The following is a 14,507-nucleotide window of genomic DNA, read 5'->3' as shown; positions in this document are numbered from 1 at the left end:
ACTATCTCTCACTGACAGGGAAACTGAGGCAGCAGGAGGGTGAGAAAGAGGTGCAGGGGGAGTCAGAGACATAGTTTTTGAGCAGGTCACTTTCCCTCTCGGGGATTAAGCCTCTTGACCCATAAAATGACCCCATTGGGACATCTTTCCCCAGAATGGTCATGGTTACCGTCACTAGTGGCTATCAAGCCCTAGCTGCATGCTTCATTGCCTCATTCGTCACTCACACCAGCCTCATGAGGCAGGGCAAGGACTGTTACTGTCCCTTTTTACAGATGAGGAGACCGAGGGGACTTTCCGAGGTCACCCAACCAGTGAGTGGAGAGCCAGGCCTTGCTGCCAGCTGTGCTGTGCTGCTGCAGCACGTCTTCCCCACCGGGCTCTGCCACCTCCCAGGGCACTGAGGTGTGCCTTCTGGTGGAGACATTCCTAGCCTGCCAGTGACTGCCCTGCCAATCTATGTGAAATTAGCATGGGCATATAAAAGTGACGTTTTCGATTTCTTTTCAGATAAATTACTTAACTTTTCCCTCAACTCTTTGATTAAAATTGATGTTTTGCCAAGTGTAATCTAGAGGCTTCCCGGGCCTCTTGGGGTACATGGGAGAGGTCCCCTTCTGGGCCTGCCCCTGTGGGAGTGGGGACAGCCTCCAAGATGCCCTTGCGAGTGGGGCTCACTGCAGGTGGTCATGTTGTCCTGCCCCAGCGATCTTTATGTGCAGGTTCCTGGAGCTTCTGGCAGCCGGATCTGGCCACAGTCCAGGTTTCTGGGTCCCTGGAAGGCAGCAGACCTGGCTGAGAACGCTCCCCAAGTCACTTTCTGTGGTCCCATTTCTCACCTCATACAGGGGCATCATAGCAGCAGGTTGTTCTGAGACTCAGAGAGAATAATGTTGGCAGTGCGGTAGTTGGCAGCTGGCTCCCTAACCTTGAGTTGCTAACTAGAGATGCTCACCCCTCTGTGCCTTGGTGTCCCCATCTGCAAAATATGGATAATGTTAACATACCTGCTCATAGGGTTATTGGGAGCATCAAATGACTTAATTTGTGCAAAGTGCCGAAAATGGGGCGCGGCACCTTTATGTGTGTTTGCATTTATTGGTATCAGTTCCACCGCCTGATGGTGGGAGAAAATCTTACGGGAGACGTGTGTGGAATGAGCTTGTGTGGAACCTGTCTCTGCCCAGGCTAAGAGCGAAGCAGTGTTTTCTTTGGTGACCCTGGACAGAGCAGGGCAGCGAGAAGTTCATTTTCAGTTGGAGCCCGTGATTGTCCATCAGAAGAAACTGGTTTGGCAAGTCAGGAGTCCAGAAACTCCTGGGGAGGTACCCCCTCCCCCACCAGGTCATATAATTAGAACAAGCAAAGGCATCGCTGGCAGGCAGGGGCCTGGTGCATTTGTCATCCACAGGAAAGCTTCTGGTGCTTGAAGCCAGCCCACACTCACCCCCACTCCCACCCACTCGCCCCAGACCTCCAACCCACTCACAGTGGTCAGTGCAGGGGCTGGTGGCCAACAATACAGAGTGACAGAGGGGTCTCTGGATGGGAGCATAGAGGGATCAGAACCAGGTCCCTTGTCTGGGAGGTACAGTGGCCTGACCCTCCCCTGGGACCTGGGGCCCTTTTCTCTCTGGCCACATTAAGGGAAAGTATTTGACCTGGCTGAACTGTAACCAGATCTTTCTGTAAAGAGGCATCTGAAGGGCAGGGTAGGTTTATTGGGGCCCTGTGGATCCCACCTCACTTTCTAAGGAGGCCAGTGAGCAGGTAGATTTGAATTGAGACTGAATTATTGAATTGGACCTGAGCCTATGATAACAATAGAAACCATTTATGGATCACTTACGCCCCACAGGAGCAGAGCCAGGGTTCCAGGTAGAGGGGACAGCAGGTGCAAAGGCCCTGAGGCAGGAACAGCTTTGTGTTTGAGGAAAAACCCAGAGGCTTGTGTGGCTGGAGCAGAGAGAATGGGGCGGAGTGGAGGTGGTATGAGATGGGTTCTGGAGGAGGGCAGGGCCAGGCCACAAAGAGTCTTTCAGGTGTTTGTAGGACTTTGAGTTTTATTCTAAGAACTATGAGAACCTGTTGGATTTCTGAGTGTGTCTTGGAAGGTGTGGAGTAGGCAGTTGGGATATTTGAGTCCAGAGTTGGGGGAGAGGTCTAGTCTGAGATCTGGGTTTGGGGGTGGAGAGCACAGGATTTATGTCCCTTAAGGAGGGGAGCAGAAGGCTCAGGGTGCCCCACCCTGAAAGGTCTGAGTATGGATGATGGAGATTATGGCAGAGGCCCCAACTGTATCTTCTTGGGGAAAATTGCCACGTGCTGATTGGCTCGGCTTGGTTTCCCCAACGAACTTTTGAAGAGGGAGATAGGGTCACTCTTAGGTAATCAGGCCGGCCCTAGGGGGTGGGGTGGGTCCGCACCGCGCAGCTAGGGGGATGTGCACACCTGATGAGCACCTCGGTACCCTGGACAGGGCACCAGGATGCTGGGGAGGGGAAGCCTCGTCTACCCAGAAAGCTGTGGGAGCAGCCCTGAGTCTGACACTGGTGTCTGCAGGAACCACAGGAGGGGCTGGGCAGCCCCAGTGGCTCTTTACAGACCTCCTTGCCCTTTCAGAGGCCAGGGTTTCCTGGAACTTGTGGGCAGGCCTCTGACAAGGTCAGGTAGCAGATCACAGCTGGTTTGGACCTAGGTGTTACCCAGGTGTCGTGCCCAAGTTCCAGTAGCTTCTGCCTCGCTGCCTGCCTGGTGTGCATGTGCCTTCTCACCAGCGTTGGGGACCAGTGATGTTTGCGATGCAGACTGGGTAGTGAGAGTCTGTACCAATAAATCTGTGAGAGCCGAGACAAAGGGGTGAAAATACTTTTTATGGGGTGCCACTAGGAGACCCTGGAATCCCAACTCAATGGTGACCCCTTTTTCAGCCATGAACAAGAAGCCCTGCCCCTCCCACCCAGACTTTGCATCCTCTGCCTCAGGGGTGACTCTGTGCCAGCCCCGTTCTCTCTGGGTCGCGCTGCCCTCCCTGGGAATACGGGGGTAGGCCTGGATGGTGGGGGCGTGCTCCCCTTTTCAGAATTCCTGTTCCCAGACGAGAGCCGGGCTATGCCAATGCCATAGTGAGCTCTTCTCTGTATGCCCTGCGCATCTACTGTGCCACTCAAATGAGATTTGGAACTAATTTGCCCGAGGTAAGTAGGTGTTAATTTGTAGCTACAGCATTAAGATAATTGCTGTGAAGGTCTATTTGTGTAATGTGCAAATATATTTTTATAGCAACAAACCATTTTGCTATGAATTATAAATAGAACAGTTGGCTGATTTGAAATCTCTTCTGCATGACATCCATGGTGCGCTGAGCCTGGCCTGGCCCACGTCTCGGGCCGGCGTTGCCTCGTGCTGATGGCTCCTCAGTGCCCACATCCCCATCCCAGGGGCGGCTCCGAGGGAAAAGGCTTGGCAGTGAGAGGCTGGGGAAGCAGTTGTGTGTGGACTCAGGTGGAGGGTGAGGAATTTGGGCCAAGGGAGCTTGGCTCCGAAGCCCACTGCCAGGGACAAAGGGTCCATTTGAAATGTCGGGTTTATTTTCACTTGATTTCAGCATTTATGGAGCATATGCCAGGCGTGGTACCAGGGATCCATTTGAGTAAGTCTGGGCAGGGGCTGTGTCCTCAGGAAACTAACCTGGGAGACCCCCGGTGACGTTCACCGAAGGATCATGAAATACGTCTGATACTAGTATCGCTCCTACCTGGTTGAGAGCTGTGAGTGATGGATACAGATGCCAACGGAGTGTGGGAGGGGCCTGACACCCTGGTGGAAAGGGAGAGCTCTCTGAACAAGTCGGACAGAGAACAGGTGGGGGCTTTGGTGTAACATAAAGACATGTTTGGTCTTTGTCCCCAGTTACAGGCACAGAGCTCCTGAAATCCTTGGAATTTCCTGAGTGATAGGAGTGAATTTTACTCGTAAAGAACCCCTTTTGACCTTACCTGAGTTTATGCTAATGAGGCGACTGGGGTGGGCCCCTATGTAGCCTCTGGATGGGGGCTGGTCACCAGAGGACACAACCAGCATTAGAAGGTTAGAGCTATCAGCCCCCACCCACCTCCAGGGAGGGGGCGGGGCTGGAGGATGAGCTGTCACCAAGGGCAATGATTTCACCAGTTATGTCTCCGTCATGAAACTTGTAGTGAAACTTGGCTAAAAACTCTGAAACGGGGAGAGCTTCCAGGCCAATGAACAAAACTCTGTGCTGGCAGGGGATGGGGGTGGGGCACCCAGAGAGGGCCGGGAGCTCTGTGCACACCTCCGGCCCCACACCTCGCCCTGTGTATCCCTTCTGTTGGCTGTCCCTGAATCATATCCTTTATAATAAACCGGTCATCGTACGTAAAGTGCTTTCCTGAGTTCTATGAGCAGTTCCAGTGAATTACTGACCCTGAGGGGCAGGGTGGGAACCCCTGAATGTAGCCAAGGCAGACAGAAGGGCAGCTCGCCTGGGACTTGGGACTCGCGACTGGCGTCTGAAATGGGGCCAGTCTTGTAGAACTGAGTCTTTCAACTTGTGGTAACTCTGGGTAGTTTGTGTCAGAATACAGTTGCATTGTAGGACACCCAGTTGTTGTCAGATATCAGAGAATTAATGTTGGGATGACTTATTTCTTGTTAGGAGAAAATACGACACAGGGATAGAGAGAACTTGCAAGGCCTAGGGAAGAACCTGTGCAAAGGCCCTGGGGTAGGTGGGGACAGGGTGGGGTCCTGGAGAGCCTCAGATGGGCAACTTTTCTGTGGCTATAGCCACAGGAGGCAAGAGGGCAGAATGTTCCAGAGGGAGGAGTGTGCAGTGGTTAACCAGGCTGGAGTTTAAAAAAACCCACACTTGAGCCTGTTTTCTGGCTGGTAAAGCAGGGATAGAAATGCCTTTCCTTCATTCAGTGCCTGCTCATTACCAGGGGCTGGGTGCCCAGAGCAAAGTTACATTAAAGGATGATTTTCAGAAAGGTATAAAAAATCACGACTGTCTTACTGATGTAAAAATAAACACTGTGTGAAAGATTTTGTTTAAGTCAGTATGGTACCAAGCAGATGCATGCACTCACTGGTTGAAAAGAGAATCTGAAGGACAGAGGCATTTATAGGTCAGGAATATTGAAATGAACATGCCAGTGGAGCAGATTTGGGGGGTAGAAAGGAAGGGAGAGATGTCAGTTGAACTTCTAGTGGAAGGGACAGAATTTGCATGTCTATAGACAAGAGTGATTTTGTGTGGCTCTCAGTTATCTACAACTTGCAGACTTGAACACAGCTCCCAAAGGTAAGTCAGGTAACCCGTAGGGTGTTCTCTGATTTGACAATGCATAGTTTTCCATCTGGCACACGTTTGTCACAGTTACAAGAAGGCAGCTGGGGGAACCGGTAGTAAATGCCCGTAAATTGATTGATCGCTTGTGATGTAACAGTTCAGACAACTTTCTAGGAAAAAGGGTGGGGTCCCATTGAAAGATGGGTGTAGGACAGAACAATGCCTTGGAGAACAGCCTGGAAGCCAAGATGGGAAAGGATTAACTGTGGGTGGCAAGGGTGGGGACATGTGGTGAGGGTTATTTTCCTTCTTGTGTTTGTTAAAAAAATCTTTGACATTTCCCACCCTACTTAGCATCATTCTGGTTCTAGGCTGGAGTCAGGACACCTGGTTCCATGGACTTGCTGTGTGGCTTTTGGCAAGTCCCTTACCCTCTCTGGGCCTCAGTTTTCCTGCTGTACCTGACAGTTAATGACACCAGATGTTCACTGGGGTCCTTTCTGGTGCCACTATTTTGTGATTCTTCAAAGACCAATTATTTGATAATTCATGGGAAGGAGGAACCTGAGTATGTAAGAGGCTTTATCAGTCAGCTTCTCCAGGGAAACAGCCAATAGGAGACATTTATATTCAGTCGTCGAGGGGACTGGTTCCAGGACCCCCACAGATCCCCAAATCCACAGGTGCTGAAGTCCCTCATGTAGAACGCAGTAGTATTTGCATATCACCTACGCACATCCTCCCGTGTACTTTAAATCATCTCTAGGTTACTTATAATACCTAATACAGTGTTATTGTCACGTAAATGCTGGTTAAGCTGTATTGTTTAGAGAACAGTGACCAGAAAAAAGTCTGTACCTGTTCAGTACAGACAACCATCGTAGGCCTAACTACATAGTACACACGTCAACAACAACGTAATGTGGTTTTGAAAATATTTTTGATCTGTGGTTGGTTGACTCCATGGATGCAGAGCCAGTGGGTACCAAGGGCTGACTGTATAAAGAGACTTCGTTTTAAGGCATTGGTTCATGCATTTGTGGGGACCGGCATGTCTCAAGTCTGCTGGGAAGGCCAACAGGCTGGAAACTCAGGCAGGAATTCTGTGTTGCAATCTTGAGGCAGAATTCCTTCTCTGAAAAACCTCAGTGTTTGCTCGTCAGGCCTTCAACTGATTAGGTGCGGCCCGCCCACATTCTGGAGGATTGTCAGCTTTACTCAAAGTCTACTGACTACAAAGTGTTAATTATACCCACAGATATCTTCCCAGCAACATCTGCGCTGGTGTTTTACCAAACAACTGGGCATCATAAGCCAGCCAAGTTGACGTAAACTCAACCATTGCTAGGCAGGTGGGACCAGCCTCACGTGGGTGCAAGAGCCCTCTGCTCCCCTGGGAGCCTTCCAGCCAGTCAGCACCGCTTGGGGCTGCTGGGCGTGGAGAAAACAGACTGTGCAGCGCCTGGTGGGAGCAGGACGCTGGCCGTCCCTCAGCAGCAGCATGTACCCCCCACACACACATACCCCTCTGACCACTGAGCCAAGCCCGTGGGGAGCCCCAGGTCCGTGGGAAGAGCCATATTTTACTCTCGACTGTAGGACTTTGGAGGGGGGGAGTGGAGGCTCACAGGGCTCCCCCATATCACAGATTCCCCCCACCCCCGACTAGCTATTGCTATAACAAAGCACGGATTTTGGGGGACCTCACTCATGCCCAAGCGTGCAAACTTCAAAACAAATAACGGTGTCTGTGCTTTTTGAGATGGCAATCAGGGTCAAGGTTTTTAGTCTATAAAGGAAAAAAGGAGTAAATATCACTCTGGCTAAAGCAGAGTCTGAAGGAAAAACAAAGCTTTCTTGGTTTCCGAGGCTCCGAGCTCTGAGCAGTTTTTCCCGGGACCTGGGCTGTGGTGCTGGGGTGCTGGGTGCCACGGGGAGGCTTTGCCCAAGGGCAGAGGACAGGACAAGGCCTAGGTCCATTTCCGTTGTTTACCTTGGTGATCTGCCTCCTGCAAGGCTTTGAAGCAAGAATGTGCCAGAGTGTTCTCCTGCCCTGGGGCCGGCGGGTCCCCCAGGAGGAACCTCTGCATTTCTGGTCTGGGGTACCAGCTGCCCCAGAAAATTGCTTTCAAGCTGTTTGCCTGGCATGTGGCAGGCTTAGCCTTCCAGCTAGCCTACAGAAGGGGTTCCTGGGACTCTAGAAGCCCTGGGGGTGTGGGGGGGGTGAGGGGAGGTGGGGTGGGCGTGGGGACAGGGTGGCCTCCTTCCATCATCAGGAGAGCCCCTCCTGTCTATTGTGAGGTGTAAGTGGAATGCAAGGGTGACAGGAGTCCCCCACAGGACTGCCCCCCAGGGCAGCCACAGCCCTTGGCAGCCCTGTTCCTGGCAGCCAGATGGGTGGGATGGCCCAGGGACAAATGACTGACGTGTGCAAAGTCCTCAGCTCACCAGGCTTTCCTGCCGTGCTCCTTGCAGACCAGCTGCTTTGGCTGAGTCCAGGGCTGTGGGTGTAGATGATTGAGTTTCTTTTCTCACTTTCACTGCAGGTAGGGGTGGCTCCTGGCCAGGTGTGGGGACAGGGTCCTGGGCCGGGGCATCACCCCCAGCGCCCCCCAGGTCCCCAGTGAGCTGCCTGCCAGCGTGGGGACAGCTGGTTTGGAAGGTGGTCGTGGGCTCCCGAGCGGTGGGGATGTGCTAGGCTCCCCTGCCTGGCACTCTGTGCCCTGCATCCTGCCAGGGAGCAAACCCGATCCTGTGTGTGCACTGGGCCCCAGCCAGCTGGCTGTACACTTCCATCCTGTCTGCCTCCCCTGCCCTCGAAAGGGAAGCCGGAAGCCAAAGCTGTGGCCTCCAGGGTCAGGTGACCTCGGAAGAACACGGGACGCAGGCTGGGTGGGGTTGGTGGCATGTCCAGTCGCAGGTGTGAGCTGTGGGTCATATGGGTCATTGACCTGGAATTGTGTACCTGCAGAAGGAGTGTCACAGTGAGGGGCTGGCTGGAGGCGAAGTCCCAGACGTGCAGGCAGAGGAGCCAGGACGCAGGTGTGTGCATATGTGTGCGTGTGTGTGTGTGTGTGTGTCCGTGTCCACGCGGATGTGAGATGTGTAGAAGGTTATGCACCTGACTCCTGAGACCTCACCTGCCAGGCTTCTGGGGGGCCTTTCTCTCTGGGGGTCTCTGTACCTCTTCCCTCCTCCCTCACTCTGTCATGGGCTCCCTGTTTGTACCCTGTCTTCCACTAGCAACGCCCAAGCAGCAAGTCAGGGAGAGAGGCAGGGCAGGGCTCTTGTTTCGTCTCAGCCCAGAGAGGACATAACTCTTGGCCAGGTCACACAGCCTCTGTGGCACCACAGTCCACGGGGTGGGGTGGGGGGGGGCTGGGCTTCTGTGAGTGCTGGGACGGGGGAGGGGACAGGGCAGGAGGTGGAGGGAGGAGGCTGGTTGAAAGCAGCACAAGCCAGGAAACAGACACTGAAGGGAAACACAAAAAAAACGAGGTTTACCTGTGCCAAGGTAAGAGAAACTGGAAAAAGGTGGGGGTAACGGGAGGCGTCCTGAGGCTGGGGCTGTATGACCGTCACAGTTTCTGTCCTCATCCATTGGCCTGTTTTGTTCTCTGATGGATGTGGAGGTTGGGCTGCGTTTCTCCTTCCATATCCCCTTCCCTCCCTTCTTCCCTCTACAGCTGATTGTATGAAATGATTCAGAGTACAGAAACATGTGAGAAATACTGGAGAACACACATAGACTCCTAAGCTTGATTCAGAAATTGGGACCGTTCATTATAGATCCCCCCCGTATCTCTCCCTCTCCCCTTCCCCCTCCCTCCCTCTCTCTGAGCTGAACTACTGGAAAGTAAGTGGCAGACCGCTGCACTCCCTGGCTGACTATTTTGGCGTGCATCCTCTCTGTACATGAAGACGGTCCCCTGTATGACCTGATACCATTCTCACACCTAAGAAAAGTAACAATAATTCCTCTAATGTCAACTCTCCAGGCCACAGTCAGGTTTCTCCAGCTGTCCCAGGAACAACACGTGTTCCGTCCTCTTTTACAAACCAGATTCTGTCAAGGTGCACGTATCACATTTGGTTGTTATGTCTCTCTAGCTTCTTTCGTTCTGCAACAGTGCTCCCCCCACCTCCTCCCCTTCTTGCTTGCTCTCTCTTTGTTTTAATAACATCAACTTTCAAAGAGGCCAGGCCAATTGTCTTACAGAATGTCTCATTCTAGATTTTTCTGATTTTTTTTTGCCTCTCATAGTGTCATTTTTCATGTCCTTTGATCCCCTGAGGGTATTTCCTTTAGAACAGTGGAGCTAGAGGCTTCATTAGATTCAGGTGAGGCCTTGTGTCCTGCGTCTGGCAGCCAGGTCAGGTTGTCCCACTATCGTGGTGCTAAGCTCGCTTGCTTGACTGAGGTGGTGGCCACGAGAGTTTCTGACAAGAGCACATCCCGTGTTATCTGGGCACAGTTGTGTTGTCCATACTCCTTTCCTGCCTGAGTTCCCCTCCTTCCTCATTGCAGCAGGAGATACCAACTCCCACCCAGAGGGTGCTGGGCCGTGCCCCCAGTGGCCTGGGCTTTGGGCTGACGATTCCAGGATCTGGGGTGCTCTGGGTTGATTATAAACTGTATGTGAAGTCTGATTGTGACTATAAAATATGGGTGCATGTGGAGAAAGACTGGAGGGGAATGTGCAGAAATAAAAATTATACACAGGGTTGTGGGAGACTCCTCCTTAAGTTCAGTCCTTTAATGTTGTCATCACAGCTTTTAGAAATGAACTGTGGAGTAAAGGGGGCTGGGGGGAGTTAATTGCAGCAACATGGAGCGGACCAGGTTCGTTAAGCATGCGTTATGTGCCCAGCACAGAAGTTTGGATCAAGGGGACACAGTGTCCTCGAGGGACCCTGCTGAATCAGTGCTGTTGGTGTGGCCACTTCTAATTGTGTCCCATGGCTGGAGGGATGAGGTCACCTGGTGTGTGTCATCTGTGTTGCTAAAGCCAGATTCCCCCCAAAGAATTTCCAGAAACGAAGTGCATTTATCTGTACCGTAATCAAAAAGAAAAGGGTGTGGGCGTTGATCGTTGTATTCCCTCTTTGTTGTTGTCCTCAGTTCATGTCTTTTATTCACTCGTACACAGAGACGTACTTGTCTTCCGGTTTGCTGAAGCACGATGACGTCTGTCTGTCTGTGTGGCTGGTCCTAAAAACTGCAGCCCCTCCTCTGAAGGCGATGGCTTTTGCTAGTGTCATGCACGGTGACCGCGGTGCATGAGGGCTGCCAGCTTCCCTCTCTCCTACGCTTCTTCTTGGGAGGGGGTGAGACTTCACTACACAGTCTCCACACACAGTGACGAGTGGACTCCTTCTGGTCGTCGTCAGACCAGGTGCGTCCACCTTCCAGCTGCGCCTCGACACACATCAGCCTTTGCTGAGCAGGAGGAATTCCTTCCTCAGCCCTGACCTTGGCCTTTACATTTTCTGTTGTAACCACAAGAGTGGTGGGCTTCACCGGAAGGGTTTTCACGAAAATCTGCAGCATGGTGGCGGTTCCACCGCGGATGGCACATCAGAAAGGGATCGTTTTATTCTCTTGAAGTAGAGGCTATCGAGGCAGGTGTCATCGAGTGTTTCAATATGCGCTGGTTTTTCCAAAGAAAAAATACCAGCACTCACTTCATCAGAAGTGACAGGTCATCCATAACCCAAACTGGCTTAAGCAGAAAAGAGGATTTATTGGCTCCTCGCATTCAGGTCCAGCTGGATCTAGGTGCACAGGGTTTTAGCGACTTTTTCTCCAGCTCTTGCTCTGTCTTCCACCATTGGTGTCATTTTTCTCAAGTTTCGCATGGTGACCTTTGGTAGCTCTGGGCCCATATCCTCTCAGGTTTGGTTTCGGCAGAAAGTTTCTCTTCTCAGTAGCTTCTATAGACGTCTTAGAACTCACTTTGACTGGACTAGCTGGGGTCGTGTGGTCACTCCTGAACTGATCTCCGGCTCAGGGAATTTGGTGCAGTGATTGGGCGGGGAAAGGTCCCACATTCCACCCCTGGTACCTGGAGTGGAGCTTCACCCCATTGCATGGGCTGTGTGTGTGCGCGTGCACGTGAGGGAGAGAATGTGTGTGAGAGAAAGTGAGCAAGTTAGAGGACAGCTGTTCACTCCGTCCAGCCGAGAGCCCCCTCCCTGTGGGGCTACCGGCCGGGACTCTGGCCAGAGCCTGTGCCATGGCCTTGTCCTATTGGGCACGGCATGGGCAGCGTGGCCCGGGGAGGCTGTGCCTCTGCCGCCCGTCTGTGTCCACACGTGCTCTCAGCAAGCTCCTTGCCTCTGTCTGTTGTTACACGTTTCCGGTCGAGGGTTAACTCTCTTCCTCATGCTGATTGTTTTGTGTTTGGGCCCCTCTCTCTACGTGAGCACTTCTGGGGACACAAATCAGATCTCCTCTGTATCCAGGGCCCCGGGGCCCTTTCCAAGACATGGCTGTCCAGTGAGCGGTGAGGCCTGCCTGGGCCCCTCCCTGACTGCACAGCCGGCCTCCTCCCCCGGCCTCCCACTGCCGTCTGGGCTGCAGCCACGCCCGCCTCCCATCCGCTCGCACCCTCCACCTCCCTCCAGGGGCCTCCTCGCAACCTCGCCACCCCATCATTTGCCAGCAGCCGTCCCCGGCTGCCAGACAAAATCAGAACCCCCCCAAATTTAGTGAACTTTCACAAGGTGAGCACACACGTAACAGCACTTTGACCCAGAAACAGAATGTCCCCAGCCCCTGGGCCCCTCCCTGTCAAGGTAAGCGCTTCGCTGACCTCTGTCACCGGAGGTTCGCTTTGCCTGGCTTTGAACTTCTACAAACTGGAATCAGTCGATCGTCTTTTGTGTCTGACCTTGTGCTTCATTGCAAGGGTGAGACCACCCACGCAGGGACGCGTAGCGGTGGGGGGCCGTCACACACCTCGGGGCATCTCCCTGTAGGACTGGCCACAGTTTATATGTCCCTTCACTGTTGGTGGCTACTTAGGTCGTTTCCAGTTTGGGGCTATTTCAGTAACGCTGCCAGAGCATTTTGGGCCATGTCTTTTGGTGCACAGGTGTACACAGTCTGCTGGGCGTGTGTGCGTGAGGAACTGCAGAGTCTTGGGCACACAGATTTTTTTTCCAGTTTAAATTATATTCCCATGTTTAAACATTGGCAGCTGTTAAGCTCTGACGTCTCCCCTGAAGTGGGCAGCTGTGGCAGGATGGGCTGGCTCTGAGCGGCCACCCTGGAAAAGGGACGTGTCTCCCCTTCCCCTGGGTCTCCCTGACTGTCTGGCTGGTGTCCAGAGAGCTTTGCGGTCCTACTGCGCTGCCGCTCATGGGCTGTGTATCCAGGTCGGTGACTCCCTTCTCTCTGCCTCAGTTTTCTCATCTGTAAATGGAGGTGAAAAACGGTACTTAGCTCAGGGATGTTCTTTGAAGAAGAAGGCAAGATATTAACATTTTTTAAATTCACCAAAGAGTCTTATGTTATCAGTCATACTTGTTAAGTTCATATAACTTTATCTTACGTTGAGAGTAGTGCAGGATGTTTCTAAGTGGAAAAAGGACAAACATGGGAAAAGAAATGGATTTACCGCCCTAATCTCAGAACTCATAGAAAACAGCATTTTAAAAACAATGTTGTACATTTCTTTTTGCTATTAAAAAATGGACCAAACTCACTGCTATTTTTTAACCCCGTTTTGTTAGTTTTTAAAAATACCTTTATTAAGATGTAATTCGCATAACATACAATTCACCCATTGAAAGTGTACACAGTCCAGTGGTTTTTAGTGTATTCACAAATATGTGCGACCGTCACCCCAGTCAATATTTTCATCACCTCAAACAAGAACCTACTGTCTAGCTGCTACCTCCCGAAATCCCGCTCCCCCAGCCTCTGGCAGCCAATATCTGCTTTGTGTCTCTATGGATTTGCCTAGTCTGGATATTTGATGCAAAATGAATCATATATAATCTTTTGTGACTGTCTTCTTTCAATTAGCATAACATTTTTAAGGTTCATGCATGTATTAGTACTTTATTCCTTTTTATGGATGAATATTACATTGTTCAGGTACTAACAGGAATTTTTATAAAGATTGGCACAGGTGTGGAAGCAGCATCCCAGGCACAGAATAACCATTTGGTAGCTCTTAGCTTTAATTATGGTTACTTAGTTTTAATTGTGGTTATGTGTGCGGTCATGTGATTATGTGTGCAGCCATGAGCAGGTCTGTTGATTTTTGCCAGCCTCAGTTGCCTGCTCCGTAAATGTATATGGGAGTGAGCTTGCATATCTTTGAGGGGGGTGGTGAAGCAGCCTGACCATGTCCCAGAAGTGGGAGGGCTCTGCAGGTGCTGTTCCCACTCCAGCTGTGTCCCACCCCCCACTGCGCTCTGCCCTGCTCTCCCGGGATACGGGTTGGCTGGTGAGCGGGAGCCCTCCCTGTCCAGGGGGCTTGTGTGAAATGCCCCCCGGGGTTCTGTGTGCTTCTTCTTCAGGGCGTTGAAAGGACCCCATGTCCAGATCCCCAAGAGGTGGCGTGGAGGCAGTGTGCCTGGACCACCCTGCCCACCAGCAGAGCATGTCCCGGCTGGACTTGGAGGAGCTGGCTGAAATAGGTACAAGTGTGTTTTTCCTGGTGTTTCCTGTGTCCTCTCCTCTTATAAAGACACCGGTCTTTGGATTCAGGGCCCACCCTCATCCAGTATGACCTCATGTTAATGAATTTCACCTTTAAAGACACCATTTCCAAATGAGGTCACATAGGTTCCAGGTAGACATGAATTTTGAAGGGACGCTATTCAACCCAGTGCACCTGAGGGCCGAAGTCCACCCTAACCTGACATTTGAAATTCCCGTTCTTTTCCCACCTGAAAACATTTCTGAGAGAAGCTCGAGTTGTTTTGTTTGAAGGAACTGCCCCTACTAAACATTACTTCGGAGGATGGCGCTTTCTTTCTACCTCATAGCGCAGTGGTGACTCCAGTGTCTGCCTCCAACCCCTACCATGGCTTTCCGCCAGCTGTCAGTGTCAGCAGCTTTCAAGAAGGGCCTGAGTCAGAGTTTGGAGCTGGAAAATCGAGTTCAAGTCCACACCCTGCTGCCAGTTAGCAGTGTGACCTTGGAAAAGTCATTCCATCTCTCTGAGCCTCAGTTTCC

General features: G+C 51.9%; 1 protein-coding gene across 7 annotated transcripts in view; it reads left to right on the top strand.

Annotated features, from left to right (window-relative positions):
• Positions 1–14,507, top strand: part of ARHGAP8 (Rho GTPase activating protein 8) — a 53,793-nt gene that overhangs the window by 1,867 nt on the left and 37,419 nt on the right. For 4 of the 7 annotated variants that reach the window (XM_019739249.3, XM_074326529.2, XM_019739251.3 and 1 more), the window contains exon 2: positions 13,847–13,966. The exons of 1 other annotated variant lie outside the window; for it this stretch is intronic. In XM_019739249.3, coding sequence (XP_019594808.3) covers positions 13,864–13,966 — 103 coding nt within the window. In that variant the 5' untranslated portion in view covers positions 13,847–13,863. Of the gene's footprint in view, positions 1–8,211; positions 8,357–10,515; positions 10,711–13,846; positions 13,967–14,507 lie in introns of those variants that run through there. 2 more of the 7 variants (XM_074326528.2, XM_088795965.1) reach the window with 2 other exon arrangements.

This window comes from Rhinolophus sinicus, chromosome 1 (genome assembly GCF_057876585.1).
Source record: "Rhinolophus sinicus isolate RSI-liver-muscle chromosome 1, RSI-T2T, whole genome shotgun sequence".
Taxonomy (NCBI): domain Eukaryota; kingdom Metazoa; phylum Chordata; class Mammalia; order Chiroptera; family Rhinolophidae; genus Rhinolophus; species Rhinolophus sinicus.
This window is presented reverse-complemented; position numbering and strand designations above follow the sequence as displayed.